This window comes from Hemibagrus wyckioides, linkage group LG07 (genome assembly GCF_019097595.1).
Source record: "Hemibagrus wyckioides isolate EC202008001 linkage group LG07, SWU_Hwy_1.0, whole genome shotgun sequence".
NCBI lineage: Eukaryota > Metazoa > Chordata > Actinopteri > Siluriformes > Bagridae > Hemibagrus > Hemibagrus wyckioides.
The window spans coordinates 14,004,481-14,021,086 of NC_080716.1; the positions used below are offsets into that span (position 1 = coordinate 14,004,481).

Sequence of the window (16,606 nt, forward strand, 5' to 3'; positions counted from 1 at the left end):
GATCAGCCCAAGACATATGAAAAGGCATATTAAACAGACTGTACCTGAACACAATGATTGTGAACACAGTGATTCACAAAATCAGCCTCATGCTCACCTAGTGCCACATATAAGTTCAACTTACCAGATATTGGTACCTTACCAGCTATTAACAGGCTGTATACTTGCTGATGTTCTCACAATCTCCCACCGCATGCAAATATGTTCCACTCGTAAAGAAACACAAACAGTTTGCTGTAAGTAAAGGTGTGGCTTCGGCGTGTCAGATTTGTAATACGTGGGTCAAAAAGCTGGCATTCACTATATCATCTGCAGAATGTCTTTCGTATATATGCTTATCAGGAAAATCCAAGGGATTGTGTGTCTTTCCCAAAAAGGTTTTTCCTTTCGAATGATCCTTCTCGCATCACTACAAAGGGTTAAAGCGTTTACATCTGTGGGTCAGATTCATATTACTTTGCTCACAGCTGATTGGTCCAAGTTAGGTTTCAGTTCTGATGTCTCCGGCTGTGTTTCCGTGTTTCTTACAGTAGAAGGAAGGAAGATCATCTCCTAGTCCTTTTATCATCTTTAAAGAGAAGGACATTCAGACGCCTGTCATTTTCAGTTTTGCCTTCATTCACACTCTGAATCACAACCCAATGAGAAGTAAGTAAGGTTATTATAAGTATTTTTATAATTATGACTGTTGAGGGAGGGCGCCATACATTACTGTTTTCGCTACTACTGTTTATTTATATAAAACTTATTTTATCTTGATTGTTTTATCTTGAGTTTGTTAATTCATTTTGTAAATGCTGTGTAACTACTACTCAAGTATTAACTATTACTCTTTACAGTTTGAAAAACTAAAGTGAATAAGAGCAAGAGGCAGTAACCAACACAATCATCTATAACAATTCATTCTTAATCACTAAATCATTATTTTCCCTTCTGTTTATTATTAACTTTAGTTAGTTTGATCATATTTTGGCGCTTCCTTTACTCAGTTTAGTTTGGATATACTGACTGACTGAGCTGATAAAACTTGTTCAGTGGAATGCCAAGAGAGGATACAAGTATAAACACATGCCGAAGGTTTAACCATTTATTATCAGTAAGTGAAAGCTCTTAGGAAAAAGTCAACCTATGATACCAATGTTGCCTTCGCCATGTGTTCAAAATCTAGGCGACTTTTCGTGCGTTTTTTTTTTTGTGGTCTCTTCTATTTCTTTTTTGATAGAAAAAGCTTGGTGACACGACTTCCTGTGAAGATATTCTGATAACTGCAGCCATAAAGTTTACATACGCTTCATATTGGTAATATTTTTGGTGTTAGGGTGTTCCCGGTCTGCAGTGGTCAGTATCTATCAAAAGTGGTCCAAGGAAGGAAGCTACTGGTACAAAAACTGCTGAAGAAGTTAATGCTGGTTCTGATAGAAAGGTGTCAGAATACACAGTGCGTGTTTTGGCATTAAAAGGGGAACCAGCACAATATTAGGCAGATGGTCATAATGTTACGCCTGTCCAGTGTACGCGTTTGTATTATTAGTCAAAAGACTAGCCAAAAATGTATGCAACTTTTTCCAGCTCAACATATTTTCATGTCTCTCAGCAACCCGATTCTTTGATTATGGCAAGTACTGGGTGAATTCAGGTTGAGTTATTAAAGTAAGTGCTAGTGTAAGTATTTAGGAAGAGGTAGGTCTTCACCCCTTGTGACATCTAGGTGCCAGAACAGAGAAGAGTCTTGATGCATACCTTCCCTGAGAAATGGTCAAGTAGTACCAGTCATGCAGTACTAGAAGATCTAAGGGAGTGCAGTGCAGGTAGTGAAAGGAGCTTTGAGGTAAGAGGGTGCTGGTCCATTTTTGGCTTTGGAGGCAAGCATCAGTGTTTTAAATCTGAGCAGCTACTGGAAGCCAGTGGAAGGAGTGCAGCAATGGGGTGGTGTGTGAGCACTTTGGAAGGTCATGCAGCTGCATTTTGGATCACATGCAGAGACTGAATGGCACTTAGATCTATACATACAAGCAGAGTAGTCCAGTCTCAAAATAAACACCTGCGTGACTTGAGCAGATAAAAATTGGTAGAATGCTATGTTGTAAACTGACAAGCATGTCAAATGAGCAATGTGCTAAGAAAAGGACAGTTAATTATCCATTGACACCCTGTCAGGGATGGCAGGTGAGGACCCAAATGCAGAACACAGTCCGAGTTCAAACTTAGTCTTTATTAAGAACGGCACAAAAAATGGCAGAGTGCTCAGTCAACTTCAATAGGAAAACAAAACTGAAAAAAACCAGGATACAGCAGGCTGGTAGAATCAGTAAAAGAGACAACCACATACAGTCCAGTAATCCACAATCCAGAGAACAGGTTAAACGTAGGACAGGCAGAGTCATTAACAGCATACAGTCCACTAATCCAAATCCAGAAAGCAGGTTAAATGTAGGACAGGCAGAGTCACAAGTAGCATACAATCCAATAATCCAAAATCCAGAGAGCAGGTTAAACATAAGACAGGCAGAGTCATTGATAGAAGGAAGGCAGAGAAAAACCAGGCAGAGAGGAACTGAAGAAAAGGGCAGGATGCCGTCTCAGAAGCTCAAGGTTGACAGAAGAGACCATCTGGCAAGGAGCATGGACTGCTCGCTAGCTTATATAGGCCAGAGGAGCGTAAAATGGCGGAAACCGGAAATGAGATCGCGAAACCGGAAGTTGCGTCCCGGAACCGGAAGTAGCAACATGGAACCCGGAAATGCATGCCTGACACACCCTGAAGTTGTGAGTAGTTGCCAAAGGGGAGATCAGCGAGGTGTTCAGAGAGATTGCAAGAGCCTGAATTTGAGTTTCAGATGGTGAGCTGTGGTCCATGATGATACACTATATTGCCAAAAGTATTCGCTCACCTGCCTTGACTCGCATATGAACTTAAGTGACATCCCATTCCTAATCCATAGGGTTCAATATGACGTCGGTCCACCCTTTGCAGCTATAACAGCTTCAACTCTTCTGGGAAGGCTGTCCACAAGGTTTAGGAGTGTGTTTATGGGAATTCTTGACCATTCTTCCAGAAGCGCATTTGTGAGGTCACACACTGATGTTGGATGAGAAGGCCTGGCTCTCAGTCTCCGCTCTAATTCATCCCAAAGGCGTTCTATCGGGTTGAGGTCAGGACTCTGTGCAGGCCAGTCAAGTTCATCCACACCAGACTCTGTCATCCATGTCTTTATGGACCTTGCTTTGTGCCCTGGTGCACAGTCATGTTGGAAGAGGAAGGGGCCAGCTCCAAACTGTTCCCACAAAGTTGGGAGCATGGAATTGTCCAAAATGTCTTGGTATGCTGAAGCCTTCAGAGTTCCTTTCACTGGAACTAAGGGGCCAAGCCCAGCTCCTGAAAAACAACCCCACACCATAATCCCCCCTCCACCAAACTTTACACTTGGCACAATGCAGTCAGACAAGTACCGTTCTCCTGGCAACCGCCAAACCCAGACTCGTCCACCAGATTGCCAGATGGAGAAGCGCGATTCATCACTCCAGAGAACGCGTCTCCACTGCTCTAGAGTCCAGTGGCGGCGTGCTTTACACCACTGCATCCGACGCTTTGCATTGCACTTGGTGATGTATGGCTTGGATGCAGCTGCTCGGCCATGGAAACCCATTCCATGAAGCTCTCTGCACACTGTTCTTGAGCTAATCTGAAGGCCACATGAAGTTTGGAGGTCTGTAGCGATTGACTCTGCAGAAAGTTGGCGACCTCTTCGCACTATGCGCCTCAGCATCTGCTGACCCTGCTCCGTCAGTTTACGTGGCCTACCACTTTGTGGCTGAGTTGCTGTCGTTCCCAAACACTTCCACGTTCTTATAATACAGCTGACAGTTGACTGTGGAACATTTAGGAGCGAGGAAATTTCACGACTGGATTTGTTGCACAGGTGGCATCCTATCACAGTTCCACGCTGGAATTCACTGAGCTCCTGAGAGCGACCCATTCTTTCACAAATGTTTGTAAAAACAGTCTGCATGCCTAGGTGCTTGATTTTATACACCTGTGGCCATGGAAGTGATTGGAACACCTTATTCTGATTATTTGGATGGGTGAGCGAATACTTTTGGCAATATAGTGTATGTCTATCAGACATGCTGAGATCCGAGCAGAAGCTATGGTGTCTGAGGAAGGGAAGAAGATGAGTTGAATGCCATCAGCATAGCAGTGACAAGAGGGATCCAGAGCAGGATTCTTCAGGATGGTAATAAGCCTTGCTCTCTTGAAGGTAGTCGGTGCATTACCAGATGCTATGGAACCATTGATGATTGTTGTCATGAAGGGCAGGAGGTCTTGTGAGATGGCCTTCTGTTGCTAGGGTTGAAATATGTGCCAGTGAAGGAGTAGGGGAATCCTGGTTGTATAACGTGTAGAAGTGAAGATCTGTCAGATTTTCTCAACTCTCTCATGATAAAAGGAGTCCAAGTCTTCAGCAGTAAGAGATGACAAAGCAGGTTGACATATGAAGAGAAAATGTTGTGTAGCTTATGAGGATCTTGCACAGAAACTTCAAGCTTTTCCTTGCAGTAGTCACGTCTGAGGAGAATTTGGACAGAAGCACTCGGTCAGGTGTGGAAAGTGTCTCGGGCTATGTGCAAAGGAATGGAGGAAAAGGAGCCAGGAAGAAATGAAAGATTGCAGGAAGCTTTAGAGGAAGTGGAGATAGAGTGGAGGTTTTGACAGGTTCGAAAGAAATGATGAAAGTTGATCAAACATTTCTATTTACATTAAGAGTGAAAATAACAATAGTATAAACTTAAACTTGCATTTGTCAAGCCAGAAAACAAATTCTGCTTATTCACACTGTCTATAAATAAGTGTCTATACAGTCTATAAATAAGTGTTTTCAGTAGCATCCAGGCTCTTAGAAATTAAAATGTATGTGAAGTGATAAAGCTGAAGTGATAACCCATACCACTACAATTTATCTCCACAGAACATTTAAGAATCAATGGCATTCCATATACAATGGTCCATTCCTATTCCAGTCCCAGTTCCAGTTGAAGTTAAGCCAAGGAAAACAGATCCGTTAATACAGTGCATTGTTGACAACAAAGCAAAGAAATTAAAGAAACTTGTTGGTGAATCCAATATTAATGGACTGTACTCTTCAGCAATCTGGAATGATGATGTTTCCCTCCTGACAGCAGCAGCTGTATGTGGGAATGAAGAGATTTGTAACTTTCTCCTGAGAGAAAAAGCGGATCCCAACATACTATCCACAAATCACCTAACAGCTCTGCACTATGCTGCAAATACTCCTGGAGTTCCACTGAATATTGTGAGAAGATTAATAGCTGCAAAAGCTAATCCAGATGGTCATCAACAACAGCCTTTTACACCCTTACAGTTTGCTGCCAGTAAGGACAGACTGGATGTGTTCAAAGCACTTATAGAAGCTGGTGCAGTCCCTGAAAGAACTTATGGGGTAAAACCGGATTTGGATCAGAAAGTAGAGAATCTAATTAATAAATTACCTGTAGGAAATAAAGTAGTAGAGAAATGCAGACTGTTTTTCAATTTGGCTGCTATGGTTCCCAGAAAAACTCAGCCTGAGGTTTTTAACTTCTGTAAGGAACATTTTTTTGAGGAACATCCTTTTACACATATTCTACTTTTTGAAATATATTTTGATGTTGTGGGCCCAAAACAATCAATAGAACTGTATCAACAGAGTAGTATAAAGTGGTTGAAAGACTCTAAGAAAACAGACATCTACATCGAGGGATTCATCAAACGCTTTCCCAGAATTCCTTTTGAACATAGGCTACAGGCATTAAACAGCTTACATGCTGTAATTTGCATGATGAGAGAAATTTCCCCTCAAATATTTTATACGATCTTACCCATTTTGATTAAATGTTTACTGCCAACTAATACAGTGCAGGGAAATATTTTTAATCCCCTAATACTAAGTATTCTTTGTGTGACTATGGACAAGTCCTCAAAGCAAAAGCCTGCTGCTGATAGTCTTCAGTATGATGTGCTTGAAACGTTATGCAATGCACTTATGCCTCTCACCAATCCTAACTGCTCAACTGATGTCAGCATTCTTACTTACCGTTTATTTGCTGCTCTACATGAGTTTGTCCCAGAGCACATTCATTTATGTGGAGTAACGTCGGTGCCTGAAAGGGTTCTTCTTGCTGTAGATATAGGAACAGATGATGCAGTTAAAGAGAAACTGCGAGTACTGGACACAAATCTCAGATTTCCGCAAAGCGTCAGGACTGTAGATTGCTTGGGTGAAGCAGCAGACAGCATGTCGTCAAAGAAGAAAAAGAAGAAGAAGAAGAAGAAAAAGAATGACAATCAAGACACTAGCTCAAAAGAAGATTCCAATACTGCAAAGGCGTCAGTTCAGGAGTCGGATTCCAGCGTGCATCCATATGCAACACACACTGAGGATTCACCAGAAAAAAGAAAATGGCTTTCATTGAGCCAACGATGGAAGCCCAAGCTAGAGAAACTTGCTAGCATAGAAGCACATGAGGTTTATTGCCTGAGGAATCTTACAATTGGTAATAGTTCTGAATTTGAGATAGCCAAAGGAAGTGATGGAACTCGTGTTTTTCTTGGTCTGAGAGATGATGGCACTGAGGTAGCTGTCAAACGAATGTACAGGTCAGAATATCAAGACCTGAAAAATGAAGAGCAATTTTTACGGCTCCCTCAGCTTGATAATCCTTGTATTGTGCGCTATGTGGACTTTGCAGAGGATGACAATTTTGGATATCTTGCTCTTCAACTTTGTGAATACACAGTGGAGGAATACATTCAAGACCATTTGCCTGAAGACACTTCTCAGCAGCTACAGGTCCTGAAGAAAATAGTAAAAGAAGTGCTCTATAGCCTAAATGCTCTTCACAGCCACGATACGAACGTGCTTCATCGAGACATCAAACCTCAAAATGTTCTGATTGGTAGGAATCATATTAATTATCAGTCCTGTCTGTAATTATTGACATAATTTAAAATATATTCATCACTGGCAAATTTTTCAGTTAACTTTTTAATGTTATTACTTTTTTAACAGATACAACCGGAAAGGCAAGACTAGCAGATTTCGGCATAAGCCGAAGACTGAAGTTGGGGGAGACGACTTGCCGCACTTCTCCTGCTGGAACAAAGTACTGGAAAGCCAGAGAGACTCTTGAAGAGGACAGTAACAGTGGCTACAAGAAGAGTTCTGATGTTCAGGTACAGTATATTAATTATAAATATTGATTAGTAATCCATAATAGATATTAAAAAGCTTTTGGTTCTAACTGTTTTACCTCTAAACACATTTAGGTTGCAGGAATGTTAATATATTACATCCTCTCCCGTGGACATCATCCATTTGGCACAGGCCCTCGATGTGAGTGTAACATTCTTGATGGGAAGTACTCTTTGGTACACCTGGAGGATGAACTGGCAAAGGACCTGGTGAAGTGGATGATCAGTCATGAGCCAAAGGACAGACCTAATGTAGAGGAAACCCTTCGCCACCCATACTTTTGGCCAAATAAAGAGTAAGACATAACTAATTTCTTAGTTATATTATTGTGTATTATTGTTGTTATTATTATTATTATTATTTTTTTTTTGTTATTGTTATTTTTATATTTTGGATATGTTTGCATTGAATACACTGATTTTTAGTTCATTTAAAATTGCTGTCAGATTTCCAACTCACACTATTTACAGTTTGAATGCACTAAATTAGCAGTTCTCATGTTAGATGAATATTAACCCTGGGTTTTGACAAATTAGCCAATTTGTTTGCATTTTGATAGTTACAAAATGATGTGCTGATCTGAATATTTGTACAAAACAAAAAAAAGAATACAGTTTTTGTTAGCACTTAAACAAATGCTACAAATTAAAATTGTATATTGCCATTGCATTGTATATTCAAGTTGTATTTTAAATGACTTTCTTCAAATCCACTGCAAACAAATTTTACATGGTATGTTGCAAACGAATTTTACATGGTATGTTGCTTTTTATATAAAATTTTCAGTAAAATGGAGTACTTAAGAAAGCTGGGGAATGAACAGGAAGTGGGGAACTGCCGCAATGCTGATCCAGACCTCCTTTCTGATATTGAGGCTGTTACAGTAGGGAAAAGCTTCTCAGACTGGAAAACAAAAGTGAGTCAACCAGATTTTACTCTTTACATTTGCATTTACACTTCTGGCATTTGCCAGATGCCCTTATCCAGAGTGATGTACAAAAGCGCTTGAATTCTCTATCAATGAATACATTAACTCTGGTTTACTAGGATACATTGGATACCATCAGCTGTTTGTTTTATGTATTGTATGAATTTCTTTTAAAATCCTCCCAACACAAACAGGGAAACTCTTTATTTCTTATGTCTCTCAGCCATGTTACAGTAGACAATATTGATTTGTCACTGTGTTTCTTTTAAGGTGTGTTTATTGCTGCATTTTGGTTATGAAATGTGTGCAAACATGTGCATTAATGTGTTTATGCAAAGAAATGTTTACATTCTGAAACTCGTAATCCAATGAAGCAGAAAAGTCCAAAAACCAGTAAATCCAAATCAGCGATAGCAAACAAATCCAAGAAACACTGGGCAAGAATCAGTAAACTATAATCCAAATCTAGGTCAACACACAAAAGGTAATCAGAAAACAAAGAAGCAGAGAAATGGCTTGATAATGTAACAAACACAACACTTTGCGTCTATGACTAGAAAACACACTGCTTAAATGCCGTAAAACCCTGGAAGTGTTCTTCATGGGTAGCATCAAAACTTGGGCGAGGGCCCCCTCTGGTGGGCAGATGCTGGTAGTGATGCTACCCCCTCCCCCCAGGAACACCTCCAGGTGTTCTACGTTGTGGGCGCCCTCGGGTCCGAGGACCAGGTCGATTAGGATGTAGACGATGGAACTCCTCCACTATGGAGGGGTCTAAGATGTCATCAGCGTTTTACCTGTGTATATGTTTGCACCTGACACCAAGACAAATTCCTAGTACTGTAAAGTGCTCTTTGCTGATCCTTTGCTGTACCTGGCAATAAAAGTTTTTCTGATTCTGATTCCTCTGGGCCATACCCTTCCCAGTCCACAAGACTGCAAGCGGTGTTTGTGACTAAGAGTTCAGGAGCGGGTTTACCCTGTATGCTAGGGTTCCGTCCAGCAGTGGTTGTGGTTCGTTGTTCAGAGCCGTATCGTCTCCCTGGGGGTGTGCCGGTTTCACTAGTGATATATGGAAGGTGGGAGGGATACGTCACTGGATTCACTTGACGGACCTGGAATCTGGGATGTGGGCACCTGTGGCGGTTTTCCTGTATCTTCTGTCATTGCACAGCGTGCTGTAGGCAAACGTGAGCACTGACCCAGACTCCCTGGCTATGCCGGATCCAGTCATCCATGGTGGGCATGGAAGGCTCATCTGACCACTAAAACAATGGCGGCTGGTATCATGGAATGCACTGGAAAGGCGTGAGGCTTGTAGACGAGTGTGTGAGTGAGTTCTGGGCATACTCAGCCCATGGGAGGAATTCACTCCAGTGTTGTTGCTCACGGCTACAGTAAGTAGGTACTTGCCAATCTCCTGATTTAGCCGTTCCATCTGTCCATTAGACTGTGGATGGTACCTGGAACTGAGGCTCACGTTTACCTTTAGGTGCGTACAAACGGCTCTCCAAACTCTTGACGTAAACTGTGACCCTCGATCAGATACGATGTCCTCCGGGAGACCATAGACGCGGAATTTGTGATGAAACAGGGCTGTGGCAGTCTGTGGGTAAGCCTTTGAGGGGTACCAGCCGGCATGTCTACTGCCACTAGCATGGTGGTATATCCAGCAGAACTGGGGAGGTCAGTAACAAAGTTCACCGCAATGTAGGACCAGGGCCGGTTGGGGATGGGTAGAGGTTCTAGTAGACCAGTAGGGAGCTGTCGGCTGGTTCAAGTCTGGGTGCAGGTGCTGCTGGTGCTCACGTATTCCTTCACGTCTTGGGCTAGTGTGGGCCACCAGAATCTGTTGCTGTCCAGGGCCTCGTGCACCCACTGGATTACTTGGGGACAAAGAGAGGCAGGCACAAAGAGCTTGTTCTGTGGACAGGTTGGTCGCGGGAGTTCATTGTTCTGGGCCTGTCACTGGGGCCACTTATTGGATCATATCGGTGGGAGAGGGTGTCAGCCTTAGAGTTCTTTGTGCCTGGTTGATAGGTCATGGTAAACTGAAAACGGTGAAGAATAAAGCCTGTCGGGCTTGTCTAGGGTTCAATCTCTTGGCTTTTCGTAGATACTGTAAGTTAGCACCAGGGTATACTTTTCTGGGATTTCCATGGCGTTGTGACAGCATAGCCCCGATTCCACAGCTGGAGGCGTCAACTTCGACAATGAAGGGTCTCTTGGCGTCTGGGTGTCTTAATATGGGTGCCATGGTGAAGCTGGTCTTTAGCTTGTCGAAAGCAACTTGAGCCTGTGTCGTCCAGTGTAAATGCCATAGTTTTCCCCATAGCAGTAAGGTTAACCCTAACCCTTTGACATAAAGTTAATTTTGTAACAGCCGGGTAAGTACTGATCTCACGTGATGATGTGCTCTTCATAGGTGAATGAGTAGATCAGGATGTCGTCTATATATGCGATGACATAGTCATTCCAATGAAGGCTTGGAATACTGCTGGGGCATTGGTCAGACCATATGGCATTACCAGCTACTTGTAGTGTCTTCCACTCATCCCCTGCTTTAATCCGGACTAGGTTATAAGCACTACGTAGGTCGAGTTTTGTGAATACCTGGGCCTCCCTGAGTTGTTCTAATGCTGCTGGCACTAGTGGTAATGGGTAATCAATGCATGGTCTCAGGCCTCCATCCTTCTTTTCCACAAAGAAGAAGCTTGCGGCTGCTGGAGACGTAGATGGCCGAATATAGCCTGCGGCTAGAGCTTCTTTCACATAATCCTCCATGGCTTGGGTTTCAGGATGAGAGAAAGGGTAAACTTTGTTTATAGGAGGCATGCTGTTAGGTAGCAGATCAATGGTACAGTCCCAAGGATGGTGAGGAGGTAGCTGCATAGCGTTTTCCTTACTGAACACTTCTTGTGAGTCCTCATATTCGTGTGGTATGAAGGCATATTCTGGAGTGTCTGGACTCTCCATGGAGGTTGAAAGAAATGGCGTTGATCGGATCTTGCGTAGGCAGTGGCTGTGACAATGGAATGACCAGCTGATCAGTTCTCCCTACTTCCAGGACATGATAGGGTTATGAAGTTGCAGCCAGGGGAAGCCCAGTATGATAGGGTTCAAGGGGGTTGGAATGACGTAGACAGTGATTTCCTAATTCGTCCAGTCTGGATGGTAATCGGATGGGTCCGATGGGTAATGTGGTCTCCCCCAATGGAGAGATTATCAATAGCCGTCACTTGCATGGGGGTTTGACATGGTAGCATTGGGAGGTGAAAGTCCTTACGCCGAAAGCACCATGGAGCCATGGGTATGATGCAGGATTACTTTTAACATCAGGCAGGAATGCCACAGTTTGTCTCTCACCTTGAAACTCGTGGATTTCTCTGGACAGTTCATGATTCAGTGGCCTGTGCCCCCACAGTAGAAACACAGATTTCAACACTGGTGTTCTTCCAAAGGCACTCTGGTACCGCGTAATTGCATCAGTGCAGTACCCTCCTCACGTGGCCTGTGGGAATTCTCACGGATACATGAAAGGTGTTTATGCTGACGGATCAGGTTGTCCAGGCGCATGGCTGTGGTAATATATTCAGATAGGGTGATGTCGGTACTAGGGATGCAACAATACAGTTAACCCACGGTTCAATATGTACCGCGGTTTTTACCCAGGGTTTTTGGTTCGGTTCGGTTCGGATGGCTTGGCAAATTAAAGGTTTTTTTTCCATTATTCTTTGTTTAGGTGACGGGAACAGTAAGTATGTTAAGAAGGAAAAAACTGGTTTTAGTTGCAATTCTCTTTATTTTACTTAAATGCAAAAATAAACTAACACAATGGAAGTGTACTGAAAATAGTGAGATATAAAAATTAGCGCTTGTATGACTTTATTTACAGGAGACGGGTTTCCGCTCTGTAATGACCAGTCACTGTGAGATAACTCTCTGTTACCCCCGAGCTCCAGCTATCTGTTATTAGAGCAAGACTTTGTGCTTTAACCAAAGCGTTTTAAATTTTTTTGCGTGTTTTTTTGTAGAGGTCGGGAATAAAGGCTCCCGCTTCCACACAGTGATATCTCTGGGTGATGGAGCTGTAGATGTGTGGTCATGTTGGAAGTATTTCCATGTCAGTATCTAACTCGTGTGGAACACTGCTTAAACACAGTCATTTTTTGTTTACCGTTTTTGTTTCATCGGCATCATGGTCAACAACAAATGTCCCCCACCACAGATCTGAATCACGGCGCTGCTTCCTCGTGTTTCTGTCTCACTTCACCGCTCTCCAGGGTTAGAGTGAAATCTGACACCAGCATCACAAGCATGGTTACTGCCCCTAACTTTAGCGCTCACTGATTGGATATTTACTCACGGGGAGGCGTGTCTGTCTCAGCACATAGACATACAGTGCAGGCAAACACACACAGGAGGTACAGAGAGTAATAGAGCGCATGAAGAAAAAAAAATACCCCCCCCCCAAATTTTTTTAAAACGCATGGTTATTATTGTTTTAAGGAGAAAAACGCAGTTCACATGTGTATTGCACCGTGGAGGTCGTACCGAATGGTTCAATATTATATTGAGTATTGTGGCATCCCTAGTCGGTACTGTGACAGGCCAATCTCAGCCTGGGCTGGGCAAAGTCCCTCTCTGAACACCGCCAGTAATGCAGGGTCGTTCAATCCACTCTTTGCCGCCAGGGTGCGTAATGTTACGGCATAATTGGCGGCCAGTTTGGTCCCTTGGCATAGTTCCGCCAGTAAATCCAAATCAGCGATAGCAAACAAATCCAAGAAACACTGGGCAAGAATCAGTAAACGATAATCCAAAGCTAGGTCAACACACAAAAGGCAATCAGAAAACAAAGAAGTAGAGAAATGGCTTGATAATGTAATAAACACAATACTATGTGTCTATGAATAGAAAACACGCTGTTTAAATGCCATAAAACCCTGGAAGTGTTCTTTGTGGGTAGCGTCAAAACTCGGGAGAGGTGTCCCTCTGGTGGGCAGGTGCTGGTAGTGACATTACAACTATTATAAACTGCTTCTGCTCAAACATTTACAAACATGTTGAAGCTTTGTATTACCTTCACTTTATTGTGTGTGTGTGTGTGTGTGTGTTTTGTGTGTTTTCTTTTTAAGCTCCTTCGTTACAGTGCCTCTTTGTGAGGTAAACTCTGTTCTTTGCGATTTGTGACTGTGCTAAGCCGTTATGTTTGTGTAGTGTTTTCTGTGTTTCAGCTTTGCCTATTCTTATGATTCTGAATGATGCTTATACCATGGATATGGCTGTTTTGACTCTTGCCTGCTTTATATGTGTTTGGATGCTGACTTGGACTCCATTTCTTCTGAACACCCTGATGCTTTTGGCTGTCCCTCATTTTTGTGATTGTTTTTTTTTTTCTTCGATTTTTGCATTACCTGTTTTTGTGTTTCCCTTCTTTTTTGCCTGCACCTAGCCTTTGTGACTGTTTCTGCTTTTGCATCCTGTTTTGTAGTAAATCATTTACCTCTGTGAGTTTGCTTCGTGACAGCATGAAAGTGCACCTGAAACATCTTCAGGAATTGTGTGATGCAGTCATGTTAACAAGGACCTGAATCTAAAAAAAAAAAGAATGTTGTGGAATCCATGCCATGAAGAATTCAGGCTGTTTTCAGAGCAAAAAGAGGCCCTACTCAATATTAGTATACTGTTAATAAAGTACTAATAAAATGCCCAGTGAGTGTATATCATGCAGTAGCCTGCTTTAGTGATTTTATCATGCAAATGTGATTCATGAGACTACAACAGAATACTTGTTTGTGAATCATAAAGTACTTGGCTTTCTATAATACCTGTTTCTCCACAGTTGCCCTCTGAGCTTGTGCAAAAAATTGAGGATAAGAAAAAGCCCTACCCGGAGAACACACTTGGTCTGCTGCGCTTCATAAGGATTATGCGTGAGCATTAGTGAGTTGTACAGAAAATATACCTTATTGATATGATTTTGTTTTGAATGTTTGTTTTGTTATGAATTAATTTTGTTCTGTTTCAATAGCGCTGAAGATGCCAAGACGATAGATTTGATGGCATTTTTCCCTGACCTTTTTGAAGCTGCTTTCATCATTGCCAAAAAGAGAGGCTGGATCACTGCGATGGAATTTATGCTTGAGATACCAGAGACATGACCACTTTAAAATGCTCAATTATGTCTCCTTTTTTTTTTTAGTTTATATTTTTTAAAAAAACACCACCCTAGTGACTATGAATATTTGATACAGCTTAATGAATTGTTAATGTTTTATCCCTGTAGCTGTGATTACAACAACCTGTTCAATAAGGTGGCACCAAAGTTTGCTCTTTTAAGTGACCTTCTGCTAACTTCTAATGCTGAAGTGAACACACTATGGGCATACACTCACTATCAGATGAGCATGCAAATTTCTTTGTATATAGAAATGATCTGATGCTGGATATCTCTATACATATTTTACAACCAGGGGTTTGGCTGTGTGACATTCACAGAATTTAATTTTAACAGTTCACAGTTAGTTGGTATGGGGTTGCTGTCTTTTTATACATCTTTTGCTTATATACATTTTTGCTGATCCCAATATGCTATCAACCTCAGCAATTTTCTAATTGTAATCATTATTGAAACATTGACTGTTAACAAACTTTCTGTATTATCTGACAATTCTAATGTTGCTGGGTTGTTTTTTAAGGTCCATTAACATGCCCTCATGAACTTGGAAGTGCCTTGCACCCATGGCACATATGACAACAATTTGTTTTTTTGTATTCACTCAGAACCAGAAATGAAATTGGGTGACATCACATTTCTGGGCAAATTCTGGTCCTGAAGTGTAAATCTGTTTTGATTAAGTCCCTTGCCCTCTCTAAGAGTTCATTTGATGTGAAATGGCGTTCAGGATTTGTTATATTCTTTGTTATATTCAGATTTATATTTCTATCATTTATATTTTTACCATTGTGAAAAATAAATCAGTCCCTCCAGGATTTTGTAATTTACAGAAATTAATGCTATATCATGCAAAGTCTTCAATATTTGGCAGCGCTTGAAATTTTTCAAAATTACTGCAGATTTGGGCCAATATGTCTCATTTGATGTTATCACAACACAGTCAGCCAAGGCCCTCTTTGATTCACACGTGTCAAACATGACTACTGCTGTCATACAAGGTAATTACAAATGTGTCTTCACCGGTAGAAGTTTAAAAGAAGAATTCTTTTTATAATAAATTCTGTTATCAACATATTACAAAGAACGCAGACCATTTAATGAGTGTTGGGTAGGCTTTATTCTTTATTTAATCAGTTTAATGTGAATATCATTGGACATTGGAAAGGTATCTGGCAGTAGTGCCTCAGTGCACATTAACAGTACAATGACAGATTTCTTGCTTTTCCTGCTGCTGATATTATCTCACATGTTTAGTTCTCCCTCTAGTGGGTGGTCTGAAGCATAATGATGAGACTCTGTAGAAGAACAGAAACACTGAAAGAATCTATCCAGGTTTATAGTATTAAATAATAACAATAATAACATCCAATAATAAACATAATAACATCCAAGAGACAATTTGCAGACTGGAAATTTCACATGACACATATTTTCATTACTGACACATTAAATGATGTTTCTTTTTCTAGATGCAGACATTCACAAAAGAGTAAAGAGACTGAAGAAAAATGAGTTTGGTTTATAATTATGATTGATTTGAGGTTTGAAGTTTTCTAGCTTAACTAAGATAGGTCATGTCTATCCTTGTTTTTTATTGACTGTTCTTCTGATTGAATTACAGGCTTCAAAATCTAAACTACTATCTAATATAAAATGTTCTTTAATTGTTATGACCTTCAATCTATGACTAAATCTATGACTAATCTGAACCTTAATAACCATCAGACAATTATCACACGGTCAGATATATGCTAATATATACACTGAATCTACTAGATCCCTGAAGTTGAAGATCCTTTAAGTCCTTTAGGTTGTGAGGTGGGGCCCAGGGAGGCAACTTACAGAACTTAAAGGATACCTACAGGACTCAAAGTTTGCTAACAAGACTTAATGGATACTTTTGATAGATACTGACCACCGCAGACCGGGAACACCCCACAAGAGCTGCAGTTTTGGAGATGCTCTGATCCAGTCGTCTTGCCATCACAATTTGGTCCTTATCAAACTCACTCAAATCCTTATGCTTGTCTATTTGTCCTGCTTCTAACACATCAACTTTGAGGACAAAATGTTCACTTGCTGCCTAATATATCCCACCCACTAACAGGTGCTATGATGAGGAGATCATCAGTGTTATTCATTTCACCTCTCACTGCTCATAATGTTATGCCCTGATCGGTGTATTTTCTGCTAACAAAAAAACATGACTTGAACAATTTGCCCTGACTCATGTTTGAAGAGTGGTAT

The 16,606-nt window shown here is 41.3% G+C and overlaps 1 protein-coding gene across 3 annotated transcripts; it reads left to right on the forward strand.

The window, feature by feature from the left end:
* Window positions 1-474: 474 nt before the first annotated feature.
* Window positions 475-15,433, forward strand: LOC131356049 (uncharacterized). 3 transcript variants are annotated; one of them, XR_009204983.1, is made up of 8 exons: window positions 475-648; window positions 4,968-6,954; window positions 7,068-7,231; window positions 7,325-7,545; window positions 8,037-8,166; window positions 13,317-13,344; window positions 14,024-14,124; window positions 14,213-14,228. XR_009204983.1 is itself a non-coding variant. In XM_058394802.1 (7 exons), the coding sequence occupies exons 2-7, from the start codon at window positions 4,983-4,985 to the stop codon at window positions 14,340-14,342; spliced, it is 2,718 nt and encodes a 905-aa protein (XP_058250785.1). In that variant the 5' UTR covers window positions 482-648; window positions 4,968-4,982; the 3' UTR covers window positions 14,343-15,433. The 3 variants fall into 3 exon arrangements, 2 of the variants coding, with proteins under 2 accessions (XP_058250785.1, XP_058250786.1); XM_058394802.1 differs by lacking the exon at window positions 13,317-13,344 and having other exon boundaries at window positions 482-648; window positions 14,213-15,433; XM_058394803.1 differs by lacking the exons at window positions 4,968-6,954; window positions 13,317-13,344 and having other exon boundaries at window positions 490-648; window positions 14,213-15,433.
* The last annotated feature ends 1,173 nt before the right edge of the window (window positions 15,434-16,606 follow it).

Coding starts and splice junctions, on each gene's coding strand:
- LOC131356049 (XM_058394802.1), top strand. CDS start 4,983: ATGGCATTCCATATACAATGGTCCATTCCTATTCCAGTCCCAGTTCCA. Junction 6,955..7,067: donor ACCTCAAAATGTTCTGATTG/GTAGGAATCATA, acceptor CTTTTTTAACAG/ATACAACCGGAAAGGCAAGA. Junction 7,232..7,324: donor AGAAGAGTTCTGATGTTCAG/GTACAGTATATT, acceptor AAACACATTTAG/GTTGCAGGAATGTTAATATA.